Source organism: Caloenas nicobarica, chromosome Z (genome assembly GCF_036013445.1).
Source record: "Caloenas nicobarica isolate bCalNic1 chromosome Z, bCalNic1.hap1, whole genome shotgun sequence".
Lineage (NCBI taxonomy): Eukaryota > Metazoa > Chordata > Aves > Columbiformes > Columbidae > Caloenas > Caloenas nicobarica.
In genome coordinates this window covers 10696298-10713056 of record NC_088284.1, presented here as the reverse complement: position 1 = coordinate 10713056, position 16759 = coordinate 10696298, and the positions used below count along the sequence as shown (strand labels likewise).

Sequence of the window (16759 nt, the reverse complement as noted above, 5' to 3'; positions counted from 1 at the left end):
TGGGACAGAAGCAGGTCCTTGCGGGGTTTATTGGGCCCTCAGAAGCCCATGCGTGGGCGCTTGCGGCGCGGCTGGGAGGCGGAGGAGAGCTGGCTCTGGGACGACTGGGAGGAAGGGATGCAGAGCTGGCTGGCCTGGCTGCCGGGGGGCTCTGGGGGCTCAGGGTGGCCCTCGGCCCACACCGCCAGGTAGTCCCGCAGCGTCTTCCGCCGCTCCTTGGGGATGCCACGGCTGCGCAGGCTCTGTGAGGAGAGCAGGGCTTCATCGGGAGCCGGGGATGCCAGGGGGCTGCCGCGCAGTGGGGAGCCCTCCTCGGGGAGCATGGGGGGACGGCCAGGGGAGAGCGGCGGGGGGGCTGCATCACTCAGCTCCGAGAGCTCTGACTGGTAGGTGACGGAGGAAGTGAAGCTGGCAGAAAGGCTGCACCGGCTGCGGGCTCGCTTCTGCTGTCGCCGCCGCTCCCGCAGTGCCCGCCGCCTCTGCGCCATAGTGAAGCTCATCCTCTCCTCCCACCACGGGACCCAGTCCCCCGACCAGGCTGCTGTCAGACGTGTGCTCAGCGTGTCCACACCCTCTGCCAGCTCCGGGTGCTGCGTCAGGGTAGGGGTGAGGGCATCTGGTGTGTCCCAGCGCTGGATGCGGCCCTTTTCCCGCATGGCCTGACGCAGCTGCTGGCGCACCTGCCCGTGCAGTGCGCTGGGGCCCACTGGGCTTTGCAGCTCTTTGCGGATGAACAGGCGCTTCTGGCTGAGGATGGGGAGCCAGTAGTGCCGGGGAGGCTCCCTGCAGACCTTGAAAAGAGCCTTCAGCCAGCGGCGGTACCGCAGTGCTGCACCAGGGCTGGGCCCTGCCAGGGCGGGCTGCAGGCTGGCATAGGGCTCCTGGGGCAGTTCAGCTTCCTCCGGAGCTGCTAGCGTGCCTGCATCCTCCTCGTCATTGCTAATCACCTCCACGTTGGACAAGTAGAAGGTTTGCTCTTCCTCCTCTTCTTCCTCACTGCCCGAGCCCAGTGAGCTGCTGGCTGGATCCTCAAAAAGAGGGGAAGAGCCAGGGGCTGCCACAGCCTCGTCCACAGATGTGCGCGCAGGGGGCTGTGCCATCTTGTGGGTCAGCCTCTGACAGAAGACATCCCCAGCCTCGGAGAGCTGGAAAACCAGCAGGGACTCCTGCGACCTGTCGTTCTGTAGTGTGGCAGCCAGCCCTGTGGGGAGAAGGGGGGCATTACCACCAGGGTCCCAGCCCTGAGGCCCCTCCTGGGGCCTGGCCAGCAGTGGGGGCTGTGTGCCCCATGGGAACACTCACTGCTGGCTCCCTCCCCCTATATAATTTTCCAGATCATTAATCTCTTACCATGCACACAGCATTGTTCAGGCCTTTGCTTTTTCAACCACCACCACCCCAGGGCATGGCAAAGGCTGCACCCTCCCTCCAGCCCACATCCCTCCCCCCCAGAGTGGTGCAGGGTACTCACCAGCAGCCGGGGCACCGAGTCGCTGCTGGAGCAGGTGGTGGCAGTGTGGGAGCTGCATGGGCAGGTGTTGCAGGCAGCCAGCAATGCTGTGCAGTTTCTGTGGAGGCCCCACCAGCTGGCAGGCTGACCGGCTGCCCCCTGGAAAAGGACACACCAAAAATTGGCTGATGAGCACCAAAGCTGGGGTGGCAGCCAGTGCCAGCACTGAGGAGGCTGGGAAGGGGGCACAGAGGAGACCCAACCCTGCAGTCTCACACCTTGGTATTGCAGCAGCAGCAGTTCCTGGGTGCTGGATGCACCAAGCAGAACCTTATGGCTCCTCCCAGACTCCCCTGGTGTCAGGTGGGCAAAGAGAGGGGGGGCCTTCATCATGTGCACCCACTTCAGCATGGGCACCAGCGGCAACCGCTCATCCATCACGTACACGGAGAACTGGGATGGGGAACATGGTTCAGCAAGACTCACCTCGACATGCTGTGGCAACCCCCCTCAGCTGGCTGATTTCCCTGCCCCATGGCCACTGGAAGAGGGGGCTGTGCCAGGGTGTCCCCCCAGCCCTCAGCTGTCCCTCCTGGGTGTGGTGGGATTCACCTGGGTGGTGACGAGGTGATGAGAGGGGTGAGCCCTGCCCAGGTACATGGGCAGCATCACACGCTCACCCTGCTGGCAGTCGGCTTCCTCACCCACCTTGAACAAGTCGAAGTGGCATCTCTCGGGGGCCTGCAGCAGCAAATTGGGGTGGTGTCAGCACCCTGGGTTGGGGTACCCTCTCTGTCACCCACTGCTGGCCCTGTGCCCACCCTCCCAGGCTCACCCGGGCATCCAGGCACTGCAGGCCAGTGCGGTCAGCATAGCTCAGCACCCGCGGGTGTGCAGTGAAGTCGCTCCAGCGCCAGGGCGAATGGTCCCGAAAAAACATGGTCTGGGGGTCACGGCGGAGCCGCTGCAGCCTGTGGGGAGAACGCCGCATCAGTGTAGGGCAGAGCTGTCCCTCTCGCTTGGGTCCTCCACCAAGAGCCAGCGATCTGCGTGAGCCCCCTCCCATCCCCGAGTGCCCCACCTCACCCTGTCTCGACGCTCCAGAGGTAGACGGCTCCACTCTGGGTGCAGACGGCCAGCTCTCCGGGGAGGTGAGGGCTGCGGCATGGGGGACATAGCATCACCATGGGGACTGGAGTGCCCGCTGCAGCATGGAGGGCTGCAAAATGTGTTCCCCCAGCACCTACCTGACAGTGAGGCAGGAGGCAGGCACGCTGGTGCGGATAACCTGCAGCGGGGTGGGGGCTGCCACTATCCTGCCTGGCACCCTCCAAACGCCACAGTGATAGTCTGAGCGGACACCAATGAAATCTGGCAGGGGACAGGAGGCGGCATGTGAGATAGCAGCAACCCAGGGACCCCTTGCTGCCCCTCCGCCCCACACCCTGTCCCACCTGGGGTACAGATCCCAGGGCTGGCTCACCTTCCCCGTCCACCCGGGCGGCAGCCACTTGCCGGATGCGCCCGTTGAGCTCAAACTGCGCCGGGGAGCCCCAGGCACGGGGCAGCTCCTCCAGCACCACGTCCTGGAAATCTGGGGTGCTGGTTAAGGGCACTGCAACATGACCCCCCATTCGCTCCCCAAGGACACCTCACAGGGCAGGATACAGAGGTGGTTCATGGCCTGCCCTCCAGGGTACACCAGCCGGCCTGTGCGTGCTCCCGCGTCTTCAGGGGGCAGCCAGGCCAGTGCCCCCCCCGTAGGGCTGTCATTGAAGAGCAAGTCGGCACACTGCAGCAGCAGCTCCTCGTGCACATAGTCCCCCAGCACTCCCAGTGGCACCTCGAAGAGCCAGTCGCGACAGATGTGAGAGAACCAGCGCAGGCGGGGAACGAGGTGCTCCTGGGTGCAGCCACTGTGGTGAGACAGTCAGTGTCCAGTAGGGAGAGAGAACAGGAACCCCCTCAGCTTTCTCCAGGGCAGGGGGCATGGGGACACTCACCGCCTGGCCTCTAGACGTTCAATTTCCTCCATCAGGGCTGTCATCCGGATGGTGGTGTCCCGGGCTGTTCTCTGAGGGGTGGACAGGGGACAGAGGTTGGAGCTGGAAGCTGCAAGAAGAGGGGTGGGGGACACTGTTGTTACCCCCAGACAGACACTGACCGTCAGCTTGGAGTCACCCAAGAAGAAGTTCTTGTGCAGCAGCTGCCCCAGGGAGCCAAATGCATCTTCTGGGTGATCCACAAAGAAATGGCTCAGCTGTGTGTGAAGGACAGGGAGGGGTTAGAACATGCAGGGATCCCACGCCATCCCTCCAGGTCCTCTGTGGGTCACGGTGCCGCAAGCCCTACCTGTCTCGTGAAGTCCAGGGCAGCTCTGAACTTGCCTGCCCGGAGCTTCTTGCGCAGGATGCCGTGGCAGAGGATGTCCTGCGGCGTGAGCATGGGGATCCAGCAGCCTGTGTGGAGAGGGCAGGGACTGGTTGGTACCGCACAAATACCAGGACACTGGCGGCACCACATGGCAACGGCTGGCCCATCCCCGCTTCCTCCTCTGTGAGCACCCCTGAGGAGAATTGCTAAAACTCCCTGTGCCAGCACAACAGAGCCGTCGGGCCTCCCGAGCCGCAGGGCAGGTGTGGAGGTGGAACGGGACGGCCCCCGCCGCTCCCCGGGACAGCGCCCCCCCCTCCCGCAGCTCTCACCGGCGTTGGGAGGCAGCACGGGCACGGCGGCAGCCTCGGCGGGTTCCCAGCTCTCGCCCGTTCTCCCGCGGCGGGGCACGAACGCCGTCCGACACTGCAAGGAGAGGAGGCAGGAGGTGAGAGCGGCCCCTGCCCGCCCCACGCCGCGGTACCCCGGCCCGACCGCCCGGGCCCTCACCTGGCGGCGGCCGGGACCGGCCCCCAGCACCTGCCCGCGCTCGCCCCAGCCGGAGGCCGGAGCGGGGCCCCACACCTCCCGGAGCGACCCGGCGCCGAAGTAGGAGGGGAAGAGAGTGTCCGGGAACTCCATGACGCTGGGGGCACCGGGGCGGGGCCGGGGGCGTCCCGGGGGTCCCGAGTTCCGGGAGCGCTCGCCGGTCGGTGCCCACGCGGGAACGCCGCCGCCGCCGGAAGTGGCGCTTCCAAGGCGCCGCGCACCAATCAGCGGCCGGGAACGGAGCGGGACCAGAGCGGCGCCGGTGGCCGCGCAGTGCGGAGCTTTACTGCCCCCTGGCGACAGAGGGAGCAAACGCGCCTGAGCCGGCGGGAGCAGGGGGAGCGGTGGGACCGGGCTGGACCGGGACGGGCACACTGGGGGAGCCATCGGGACAAGACCGCACCTGGGAACGGGCACGGTGCGGATATCGCTCCCCGGCTCCTCACCCACCAGTACGGCAGAGGGGACCCCCCACGCGGGTCCCGCCGTGGGCACGCCTCGCCATCCGGCCTGGCGCCGTTGCTGCGTGGCCGTGGGACACCCCACGTACTTGGGGGATGTGGGGCCATGCGACAGCCCCAAATACCTGAGAGACATGGGGCTAAAAGGCATTTCCTGGAGGGCTGGGGGATGTAGGACTGTTCCTTCCCCCTCAACCCCCTGCCCTTCCCGTGTGACATCATGGCGACTCCATCCCGGGGACCCCCCTCCTGTCCCGGTTCCAGTGCCTTTTCCTCCCCCGGGGCGGCTGCAGGGTCCCCATGAGGGTCCCGCCTGGCCCAACACACTCGTAGGTGCCCACACCTACAGGGGGCGGTTCTTTGTCCCACGGAGCTCTGGTGAGACTCTGGAGCCTTTGGGGAGTACCCTGGGGGTCGGCAGGCTGCCCTGTCCCCTTCCCAAGGACAGCAGGACCAAGTTGCTTCTGGAGGGACTAGGGACTTTGTATGGTGACTGTGCTAGAGACACTGACCCCGGGGCCGTGCCCCGGCAGGTCCGCGTTGGGGAGGGGACCCCCCGCTGTGCCTGAAGGGGGGCTGTGCTCCGGGGAACAGCCGCTGGGCACTCGGGACTGACCGTGGGGGGCGGCTGCTCCCCGCCCCGCACCTCCCGGGGTGCTCCATGACAGGCGGCCAGGACAGCAGCGGGGCTGGCACCGGGCAGAGCACTCCCGGGAGTGGGGCTGTGCCCACGAGTCACCCGCCTCCACCGTGGCCAAGGGAGTGGTGATGCCAGGTGAGTCTGGGGATGATATCAGGGGAGACGGAGGATGATGTCAGGGGAGTTTGGGGAAGCATGATGAGATCGTTTCCAGTCGGGATGCCCTCATCCCTGCAGGATGCCCTCATCCCTGCAGACCCCCTCTCCTGGACACCTCCTCCATAAGATAAATAAGAAATAATAATAAATAGACCGCCATTAAACAGCCTCCAGAGGTGTCCCCCCCCCGACCCCATAGATAGCCCTTGCTGCCTCTTATCCCCTTTCCACAGATGACCTGTTTGCCCCTGGCATTTTAGTTCCCTTGTTCCCCTACACCCTGCCCCACAGCCACTGTGTCCCAGCCCCATGGCCCCTTTCACTTGTGTACTGTGTCCCCTTTGTAGCCTGGCCTCACAGCCACCTGCATCCCAGCTGCATGGCCCCTACCTCCCCATCCTGTATCCCTGTCTCCAATCTATATCCCTGTCCCCATCCCCATATACCTGACTCCCAGCCCTATAACCCTTTCCTTAGTCTATATCCCTGTCCCTAGCTCCAGTACAGGTCCTCAGCCTGTGTCCCTGTCCCTAAGCCCCATATCCTCATCACCAGCCTATAGCACTGTTCTCAGTCCTGTATCCTTGTCCCCCATCCCTGTATCCCTGTCTCAGTCATTGTCCCTGTCCTCAGCCTACAGCCCTGTCCCCAGCTCCATCCCCATGTTCCCCAGCCTCATGTCCCCGACCCCAGCCTGTGTTCCGTTGTCCCTGTCCCCAGGCCATATCCCTATCATCAGCTGCAGGCCCCTGTCCTCAGCCTGTGTCTGCGTCCCCCAGCCCTGTATCTCTGTCCGCAGTCATTGTCCCTGCCACTGAATCATAGAATAGTTTGGGTTGGAAGGGACCTTCAAACTATTCTGTCACCAGCCTATATTCCTGTTCCCAGCCCCATGTCCCTGTCGCCAGCCCCGTGTCCCTGTGCCCAGCTTGTATCCTTGTCCCCAGCCACATGCCTGTGTCCCTCAGCTTCATATCTCTGTCCCACAGTCTCATATCTCTGTCCCCAGCCTGTACCCTTGTCCCCAGCCCCATGTCGCTGTCCCCAGGCCACATCCCTGCCCCAGGCCGTGTCCCCGTCGCCAGCCCCGTGTCCCTGTCCCTGTCCTCAGCCCCATATCCCCGTCCCCATCCCTATCCCTGCCCCTCCGTGCCCCGAGCAGCGGCGGGGCCACCCCGGGGGAGATCGGGTCACGCAGCGGGGCGGGGCGCTGCCGCCGGCGAGTGACGCGCGTGGGGGCCAATGGTCGGGCGGGGGCGGCCCCGGGGGCGGGGCGGGTGACGTCATGGGCGCCGGTGCGCGGCGGGGCTGCTGGCGGCGCGCGCCCCACGGCAGCCGGCGCGGCGGCATGGGCCGGGGGGGCGGCGGGGGCGGCGGGCAGCGGCGGCCGCTCGCCCCCCACCTCCGCCTGCCCCTGCTGCTCCTGCCGCTCCTCCTCCCGCCGCCGCCCGCCGGTGAGTGCCGCGGGGCCGGGGGGCGCGGGGGCGTGCGTGCCACGGGTGTGGGGCACGCGCGCGGCGGGGCGCAGGGACGAGTACGGGATGGGGAGCAGGAGGGTGCGTGCATGGGGTGCGCGTGCCGTGGGGCACCGCGATGCACATGAAGGGGTGCGTGTGCGATGGGAATGAGGTACGCACGTAATGGGGCACAGTGTGCGTGTGCTGCGGGGTGTGTGTGCAATGGGTAGCAGGTTTGCATGCTGTGGGGCGCAGAGGGTGTTCGCATGCTGTAGGGTGCAGGGTGCTCGTGTTATGCTTGCGATGGGTATGGGGTGCACGAACAACGGCATGTGAGGTGTGCATGCAATGGGGTGGGGGGGGGTTAGAGTGGGGCACAGGGCAGTGTGTACAGTGGGGTGCAGTGCCTGCTTGCTATGGGATGGAGGATGTGCGTGCAATGGGACATGGTGAGTCTGTGCAACAAGAGATGTGGTGTGCATCCAGTGAGTTTTGGGCCACATATGCAACAGGGCACAGAGGTGTGCCCAGCTGGGAGTAGAGTGTGTGTCCTATGGGGCAGGAGTTGCCTGTGCAATCAGGCACGAGGTGCATGTTGGATGGGACACAGAGGTGTGTGTGCAATGGGTTGCTTGCATGATGGGACATGGAGATGCATGTGCAGGGGGTACCAAATGCCTATACAATGGGGCACAAGGATGTGCATGCAGTGGTGCATGATGATAAGCATACCATGGGGCATGGGGTACCCATGCAGTGGGGCATGGAGATAAATGTGCAGTGGGGCACAGAGGTGTGTGTGCCAGGAAGACGCAGATGGTACACATCCAGTGGAACATGCAAGGAGGGCAAGTTCATGGGCAGTGGGCCCGGGGGGCTGCAGGTGGGGGGCAGAGAACTGTGTGCGTACAGTGGGGCAGCAGGGACGGACAGCCCACATAGAGGGGGCCGTGTGTACAGCGAGGCATCAAGATGTGTGTGTGGGGGACACTGGCGGGACTATGTCAGGCGAGGAGCGTGCTGTGTGGCATGGGAAGCTGGCTTGGTGACAGAGATGTGGAGGGGTACCGGGGGCGTGGAGGAGACATCGCTGGAGGAAGGGGGCAGGTCATCGCGGGGGGAGGGCCGCCATGGGGCAACGGTGGTGCGGCCGCGGGAGCTGTCCGCGGTGCTGACCGCCAATCGCGGAGCTGTCCGCGGTGCCGACCGCCAGATTCGGGAGCTGTCCGCGGTGCTGACCGCCGATCGCGAAGCTGTCCGCGGTGCTGACCGCTGGGCATGGCCTGGGGCTGTAGTCCTGTGGTTGTGGGTCTCGCGGCTCCAGCAGCTGTCCTGGGGCAGAGGGACACTTGCTTTCCTCCTTCCATCGATACCACATCCTCTAGCAACCTCCTTTCCCCCCCGTGCTCTGGCCACACTGCCACGGGGTTTCAGCCTGACTCGCTCCCTGCAGCCAGCTCTCCCTGCCTTGCCCCGGATGAGTGGCCATGGGGAACCGTGCTGGGAATGGGAAGCTCTGAGTGCTTTCCCCCGTGCCACCTTCTGGAGTTGTGTTCAACATCCCCTCCTCCCTGGGGTCCTTTGCCAGGTCACTGTCTCCACATGGGGAGGGGAGCTGTGGAGTAGCTTGGTAGCTCACAGTGGAGAAATTTGGATCAGGTGCTCTTGCACTGAAACAGGTATTTCATGTCTGGCTTGTGTCGGCTGTCAGCGAAAGGGAGGGGGAGCTGCCTTTGTTCCAGGCAAGGGAGCAGATGCATGTCGGTGTACAGCCAGCTGGGGCTGCACACACACAGCAAAAACACATGTGCACACAAGCACATGCGCACACTTCCAGCCAGGCGCACGCCATGCAAGGCAACCCATCATCTCAGCTCTCCCACTCCCCACTAAACGAGCTCTTCTGGGTACAGCCCCACTCCTAGCCCATTCTCTGCTGGCATCCCTTTTGCTGGCAGCTTGTGCGGAGGTGCATCTCATCCTTGGTACATCTCTGGGGAATAATGGATGGGTCTTCCAGGATGGAATTGAGGATGTGTGGCAATGGTAGGTTGAAGTTACAGTTGCTATCTAGAGACCAGGTCTCTCTTGCCTCTACTGTGCCAAGGAAGTAGCTGTCTGTCTGCTGCTGAGGCTCCTGGAAATCCCAGGAAATTAAATTGTCAGACAGTTGAGCAAAGAAATGTGACCTCAGTGAATGCTGTGTTCTTGCAGGAAGTGTCTTGCAGACATGGGCTTGTGCACAGCCGTGTGTGCCCATGAATGTGGGTGTGCACGCCTCCACTTCTCTGTGTACGCAGACAGCACCCACATGAACATATGTGCACACATTTGCGAACCATTCCTCCTCTGCAAACCACGAGAAAGCTGGGGAGCTGTGCAGGAAGTGTAGTGCTCACTCCTTCTTCTCATGACTCTATTGTAGGACTCTGTGGTTTATGATGGGCTCTATGGTGAGTCTCCTCGGCAGGCAGAGAAGCAGGGAATCTATGTCCCTGTGGGACCTGACCTGTTGGGGCAGGGCTGGAGCCTAAAGGAATGTCCCTTTATTATAGGTAAAATGCAGGGAGCAGGTCCTCACTGAAGAGGACAATTAGTTCAAAGAGACAGGCTGCACATGGGCAGAGCCTGAGCAGACAGGGCTGGGGGCTCTGGAGGCTCCAGAGGATGAGTGCCCACAGCTCCAGGAACTGGGCTTGTGGCAATCCTGAAGCAGGCATGATGCATACTGTGGCAGGACTGGGAGGCACAGATGAGCACAGCTGACATCAGCCCTGGGGACACACAGAAGTGGCACAGCCCCAGCCCCTCCAGTCTCTGGGCTGCCCATTTTGGGGCATGTTCAGAGCCTGGGGGAGTGGGCCTGGTCTGGGAAGAGTGCTGCACCACCCCCATTACCCACCCCATTGAGAGCGTCTTGGGTCTCCTCTGCAGATGGGCTCTTCGTGACAGACTACTTCACCCGCACACCACGCAAGCTCAGCCCCTTCCGCTCCTTTGCCAGCATTGAGCTCTTCCACTTCCATATCCCTGAGGACACAGTCATCGCAGTCTGGAACCTCATCACTTTCAAGGAGCAGGGTGGCACATTTGGGGATCAATGTCCAGACCGTAGCATCACCGTGTGAGTAAGCAGCCTGCCCTGCCTGTTTCCTTCCTGCCTGCGTCTGTCTGCTCCTGCTGCCCCCTGCTTGAACTTGCCCCGGAGCCTGTTTGCTCTTGTCTGCTTCTTGCTTGCATGTGCACATGTGCATATATGTGCACACATGCGTACATACAGAGGAGCACTCATGCATACACATGTGCTCATAAGCAGACAAACACGTGCACAGATGCATGCACACACATGTGTATATGCATGTACACACACAGAGACATACATGCATCCTCACTGCCCATGATTCATCTTCCCAGGATCGTTGCAGGCTCCACTCTTTCGTGTATCTCCTACATTCACAGTTTTGCTTGAACACACACCCAAGAAAGCTCACAGTCTCCAGCAAGGTCCCACTGTACATGTGGATTCACATGATGTCTTTGAGCTTCCTAGTAGCATAGAGGACAGACCCCCACGTGTAGGATAGGCTGGCCCTGCCGTAAGGCCTGGCCTGCACCCTGCTAACTGCTGTCTCTCCTGCAGGTACTTCCGCTCAGGGGCTCCCTCTGTCATTAACCCCTTGCACACGCACTTCCCCAGGGACACCGCTGTCCCTGGCTCCTTTGCACTGACCCTCACCTGGACCCTGCCCAATCGCACCACGGGGGTATTCAATGTCACCAGCCCACTGCCTGGGGACTGGTTCCTGGCTGCCCACCTGCCCAAGGATGAAGGGAAGATCTCTGTCAAGGTGAAGGGCATGGGGGGATCGTGGGGTGGCAGGGCTCACTGTTGTGCTCAGCTGGGGCCTGAGTGTCATGGGCTAGCAATGCCTGGGGCAGATGGCCCAAGAGGGGACATTGCCTCATGCCCCCTGCCACTTGCTGACTGTCCTACTGGTGCAGGGGCTCTATGAGGAGTGCCAGTATCTTTTCCAGCCACAGCTCATTGTGCAGCGCCTAGTGAACATTGCCGTGCTATACCCTGGTTTTGTCACGGAGCAGAGCATGGGCCCCCACAACCGCTCCTGCCTCTACAAGTGAGTGCAAGAGGGTCTTCTAAGGAGAAGGCATCCCAGGGTGGAGTGCTTAGAGTGCCCTGTCCCTCTTGCTTGCATCCCCAGCCCCATTGGTCTGTGCTGACGGGCAGGACCTGACACCACTGTCCCGCAGGGTATTTGTGCCCAGCTACACGTCGCAAGTGCTGGTGGAGGTGCTGCGGTGCCGTGGGGCTGAGGGTTGCCCGCTCTGGCTGCGTGTGCGGGCCAAGGCTCCCCCACTGCACAACTCCACAGCGCTGGACTGCCGGGACCACAGTCCCTGCCAGCTGGCACTGGACCTGCCCTTCTGGCAGCACTGGTACTACGTGTTGGTGGAAAAACACCCTGGGGTGCCAGGCACTGTCTCCTTCCAGGTTATCGTGCAACTCACAGGTGAGGGCGCATGGGGAGATATGGGTGGGGGGCATGGTCTTGACTCTGCTTGGGTGACTGATGGGGTGGTAAAGGATGCCTGAAGGATCTGGCTCCATCTGGGTGTGGGGTGATACCCAACTCTGTGGCCATGGGGTCACCAGTAGGTGTTGAGGATGGGTTGCAGATTGGGGTGGGCAGTGGGCAAGAAGAGGAGGTGGGAGCTAAAATTGGGCTCGAGAGTCTGTGTGGTGCCCAGGCTGATGGCTCTGTCCTCCAGACTGCTCCCAACCCAGCCTGGCCCGGCCACCCTTCCTGCCCTCCAGTGCCTCCATGAACATGCCTCACTCCTTCGGCTCCATGGGCGGGCTGGCCCTGGGGGATAGCCCTCCACCTGCCAGCCCGAATGGCACGAAGCACCCGGTCCCCATCCCCACCTCCTCACCCACAAGTGAGCGGTGCTGGCCAGTCCGCCCCACGCTGCGCAATGAGCTGGACACCTTCTCCGTCCACTTCTACATCTTCTTCGGGCCCAACGTGTCAGTGCCACCTGACCGCCCTGCTGTCTTTGTCATCAATCTCCTACCAGTGCTGGACAGTGGTGGGGTGCTCAACCTGGAGCTGCGGCTCAACGTGGTGAGATGGCCGTGCTGAGCCCTGGCTGGGGCAGGGCAGACTGGGAGGCAATGGCCGGGAGATGGGTGACATTGGGACTACAGCAGGGTGAGAGGCAGGCTTGGGGCTGCTGGGTCATGGTTTTGGAGTGTGGGTGGGTTTGGGATGTTCATGCATGGTGAAACAGAAATTAGCATACTCTAAAGGCAAGGGTGATGGCCTGGATTTGGGTGTTCTTGGGTGATGGGCAGTGGGTTAGGGCACTGCTAGGTGGTATGCTGTGATCTGGGTGCTATCAGAGCAGGGCACATTCCTGGCACTGGTTTAAGGCCATCTCCTCTTCCATCAGAGCTCCCTGTGTGGTGAGAACGTGACAGTGTTCGGATGTCTGAACCACGAAGTCCCGCTGACATCCAGTGACAACGCATCAGTCACCTGCGAGACAGGTAGGCTGGGCTGTGCGTGTCCACCCCCCACGTGTCTGGCAAGAGGCTGGCTGGGAGATGGCAGAGACCACAGGGCACAGGGTGCTCTGTCCCTGTCCCAGCTCTGCCCAGGAGAAGGGGCTGTCCCCTGCCTGCTCACCCGGAGCTCTCCATGCCCACAGAGTCCCTGGCAGGCTTCCTGCTCTCCGTCAATGCCACGGCCACTCTCAGCCGCCTGCGAATCCCCTACCCCCAGACAGGCAGCTGGTACCTGAGCCTGCGCTCACTCTGTGCCACAGAGCATGGGTAAGAGCCTCGAGATGTCCCCTCGCTGTACACCCAGAGGGTATATCCCCACTGTGCCCTGCACCCATGTGCACCATGGATCCATGTGTGTGCCTGTCCCCTGTGCTGTGTGTCACTGCTCATGTGTGTGCACGTGGCTTTGCGGGCTGTGTGTCACTCTGTGAGTGTCTGCGTGGGCATGAATGGCTCTATCTTGCGCCTGCCTGACCATCTGTGGGTCCCTGCGGCTCTTCCCTCTGTCTCTCAGTTCAGAAGCGCCCGTCAGCTCACAAACGCCGTGCATCTGTTGGTGCCTGCCTGTCTCTGCGGCAGTGCCCATCTGTACACATGCCCGGGAGGGGACTGGGCTGTCACTGTGAGGGACAGGGCTTGGGTCTGTGTATGAGGCGGCAGCTCTGGGAAGGCTGCTGTGCCCCTGCTCTGCTCAGGACCTCCAGGGACTGGTCCTGTGTCTGCAGCTCTGCTTCTGGAGTGTGTGTCTGCCTGAAAGCCCTGTGGAGGAGAGAGGCTGTTGTGTGCATGTGTCTGTGCATACAGGAGTCCATGTGGGGCTCTGTGCTGTGCAGACAATGGTGTGTGCATGCTCAGTGCATGCACGCAGACAGCACTGCATGCATGTTTGGGTGAACACAAGCAGACAGCTCTGTGCATGTGTTTGGGTTTGTGCAAGCAGGCAGGGCTGTCTGTGTTCTGCTTGCACCTGTGTGCAGGGTTGACTGTGTGAGCACGTGCAGGGACAGCAGACACATACCCTGTGCACGTGTGCAGACGGTGCTGTGTGCATGTTTGTGCATGTTGGTGTGCCTGCGTGTGCACAGGCAGCAGCTGGTGCATGCTGTCAGGACGTGGGCCTGTCTGTGTTCCTGCCTGCTGGAGCTGCTGAGGTGCTGGGTGTCCCCAGAGCCCCACGCATGGGCAGCGGGGGTGCTGCATCTGCTCCAACCGCTCTGCTGAGATTCTAGTTCATGCTGAATTGCCAGTTGCAGTTGGTCCTTCCCCAACACGGTCACAGGCAAGCATTGCCGGGCATGGTGTTTTCTCAGCAAAATCCAGACAAAATGGGAGCCAGCTGAGTGTTTTGCTAAAGGCAAAGCGGGTCTAAGCACGACCACATTCCTTCCACTCATGCAGCCTGGCACAGACAATTGCAGCACACCAGATCCTCGGGGACCAGCTCTCAGCTGACATATGTATCACCAAAGGAGCTCATTTTTGTGCTTGCCCTTGCCCTGGATCTCCCATCACCTGCCAAATCTGGGTGCAACAGGCGCCTCTGGTGGAGGCAGGAGCTGCTTGAGGGGTGCAGGGCGAGGGCTGACCCCCTTCTCCTGCACTGCAGGTTTGAGCCCTGCACCAACGTGACGGCTGAGGTGTACCTGCGCGCCTACCTCTCGCCCTGCATCAACGACTGTGGCATCTATGGCCAGTGCAAGCTGCTGCGCACCAACAACTACCTGTATGCCGCCTGCGAGTGCAAAGCTGGTGAGAGCTTCCCTGGGCACCCATGGTGTCCACTGCACGCAGGGGCACCCCCAGCATCCTCCCCTCCTTCCTGGGGGTTGTGCACCCCATTAGTCCCCGCGCACCAGCTCTCTGCAGGGCATTGGAAAGGGTCTTCCCTGCTCCCTCCCCAGCCCATGTGAATGCTGCAGGAGTGACGGCAGCTCTCCCCATCCACAGGCTGGAATGGCTGGGGCTGCACAGACAATGCCGAGGCTTTCTCCTATGGCTTCCAGCTCCTCTCCACACTGCTGCTGTGCCTCAGCAATGTCATGTTCGTGCCCCCCGTGGCCATTGCTGTCCGCAGCCACTACCTCCTGGAAGCTGCTGTCTATATCTTCACCATGTTCTTCTCCACTGTAAGCCTGGGGTAGGGGTGGCTGAGGGGAGCAGGCAAGCGGCTGGAGTTGTGTGGGGAGGCTCTCACACGCTTTCTCCTTTATCCCAGTTTTACCACGCCTGTGACCAGCCGGGCATTGTGGTGTTCTGCATAATGGACTATGATGTGCTGCAGTTCTGTGACTTCCTGGGCTCTCTCATGTCCGTCTGGGTCACTGTCATCGCCATGGCCCGGCTCCAGCCTGTGGTCAAGCAGGCAAGCGCGGTGAGGGGGCACGTGGGGTGGGCACAGAGGGGATCCATCCTGATGGTGCCCTGCTGCCCCACAGGTGCTGTACCTGTTGGGGGCCATGCTGCTCTCCATGGCTCTGCAGATGGACCGCCACGGGCTCTGGAACCTGCTGGGGCCCAGCCTCTTTGCCTTAGGGATCATGGCCATCGCCTGGGTAAGGAAATGCTGTCCCTGTCCTCCTATGTCCCCATCCCAGGTGTCCTCAACATCCTGCCCAGCCATCTAGCCCCACTCCCCTGCCAGCATCTCCACTCTGCTGCCTCACTCTTCCCCATGAACCCTCCTCTCTGGCTCCTGGGGGATGTGGTGCTGTGGCACAGGGGGTGTGCCCATCCCTGCCAGGATTGGCTCTTCCAGCCCCTCACTTTTCCCCACCGCAGACGGCTCGCACTATCCGTCGCCGCCACTGCTACCCACCAACCTGGAAGCGCTGGGCTTTCTACCTGTGCCCAGGAGCGCTGATTGCGGCAGCTGCTGTGTTGCTCTATGCCTTCGTGGAGACAGAGGAGAACTACTTCTACATCCACAGCATCTGGCACCTGCTCATCGCCGGCAGCGTTGGCTTCTTGCTGCCACCCCGTGCCAAGCCCAGCGGGCGCCTCGGGCCACTGCCCCGGCGCAAAGGCTGTGGGTACCAGCTCTGCGTCAATGAACAGGAGGAGCTGGGGCTTGTCGACCCAGCTGTGGCCTCCATCAACAGCATTTGCACCAGCTGATGTCAACAGCAGCTCGGACACTGCTGGCACGGACAGCAGCCCCACGGGGCCTGGCACCTGCTATCTTTGCTGGCCATGCATCCCCGGGAGCTCCAGGACTCCTCTGGGTGGACACACAGCCACCTGTGCCAACCTTTTCTTGCAATTACAGCCTGGTTGAACTTGTCTCCGGGAGTTGCTGCAGCTCAGTTTGGTGCAGAGCTGGGGGGGCTCGAGGCTGAGCCTGGGCCATGCTCCTCTTTTTCCTGGGCCATGGAGGTGCCCAGGGATTGTGGTTGGGTGCAGAGGGACAAATGGCACTGGTCTCTGGCTCTTGCTCAGGGGTCTGTAGCCAGGTCTGATACTCTGCCACGGGCTGCTCTGGGGCAGATGCAGCTCCAGTGTGGAGCAAGGTAGCCAGTGAGAGGTTTGGGGCCAGGGGCTGCAGTCTTTTTGCTCACAGCAGGGTAGGCTGTAGATCTGGGAGGACTTTGCTGTGGCACTGTGCTCTCACAGAACAGCTTTAATGCCTGACCCACAGGCAGCTGTGCAGTGCCAGGGCAGCTGGGGTCCCCCCAGGCGAGCAGGACCACAGGGATCCTGCAGCCATGGGGGAAGCTGCCACTGGGAAGCGGTGCTGGTGCTGCCTTCTGTGGTGATAAGCAGGTCCGAAAGTGCACTGCCTGTAAGGGCCACATCCCCAGGAGCCCACAGCCTCATTGGTGTCACCCTGCTGCCAAGAACAGCCCTCCTCAGTGACACACACATGGGTGCATCCACCTGGGAGAGCAGTGATGCTGCATCCCTCTTGGTGCCACCAGCCATGAGCAGCTGCCCTGTCTCTGCAGGACACTGAGCAACTGTGTGTGGGGGGGTTATTGCATGGATTGTACCTCCCCCATCTGGTTGGGGCAACTTTGTCTCAGTCCCTATTCCTCACCTTCCCCTGTGGTCAGACCCTTGGGCTCAGCAACCACCTGATGACCATGG

The 16759-nt window shown here is 62.1% G+C and overlaps 2 protein-coding genes across 4 annotated transcripts; one reads left to right on the top strand and one right to left on the bottom strand.

Annotated features, from left to right (window-relative positions):
- Positions 1-20: 20 nt before the first annotated feature.
- TAF1C (TATA-box binding protein associated factor, RNA polymerase I subunit C) lies at positions 21-4553 on the bottom strand. Of its 2 annotated transcripts, none has more exons than XM_065656630.1 (14): positions 4334-4553; positions 4156-4249; positions 3803-3909; positions 3615-3710; positions 3454-3524; positions 3119-3366; positions 2934-3044; positions 2698-2821; positions 2537-2608; positions 2286-2421; positions 2063-2191; positions 1729-1903; positions 1472-1609; positions 21-1201 (listed from the first exon to the last, which is right to left on the bottom strand). In XM_065656630.1, exons 1-14 carry the CDS (start codon positions 4463-4465, stop codon positions 39-41), a joined length of 2796 nt encoding a protein of 931 aa, XP_065512702.1. In that variant the 5' UTR covers positions 4466-4553; the 3' UTR covers positions 21-38. The 2 variants fall into 2 exon arrangements, with proteins under 2 accessions (XP_065512702.1, XP_065512703.1); XM_065656631.1 differs by having other exon boundaries at positions 2159-2191.
- Positions 4554-6977: 2424 nt separating this feature from the next.
- Positions 6978-15941, top strand: TMEM8B (transmembrane protein 8B). Of its 2 annotated transcripts, XM_065656608.1 has the most exons (13): positions 6978-7086; positions 10024-10213; positions 10730-10937; positions 11092-11225; positions 11359-11618; positions 11878-12233; positions 12562-12658; positions 12820-12943; positions 14283-14425; positions 14624-14802; positions 14892-15038; positions 15112-15228; positions 15455-15941. In XM_065656608.1, the coding sequence occupies exons 1-13, from the start codon at positions 6981-6983 to the stop codon at positions 15788-15790; spliced, it is 2397 nt and encodes a 798-aa protein (XP_065512680.1). In that variant the 5' UTR covers positions 6978-6980; the 3' UTR covers positions 15791-15941. The 2 variants fall into 2 exon arrangements, with proteins under 2 accessions (XP_065512680.1, XP_065512679.1); XM_065656607.1 differs by having other exon boundaries at positions 14892-15228.
- The last annotated feature ends 818 nt before the right edge of the window (positions 15942-16759 follow it).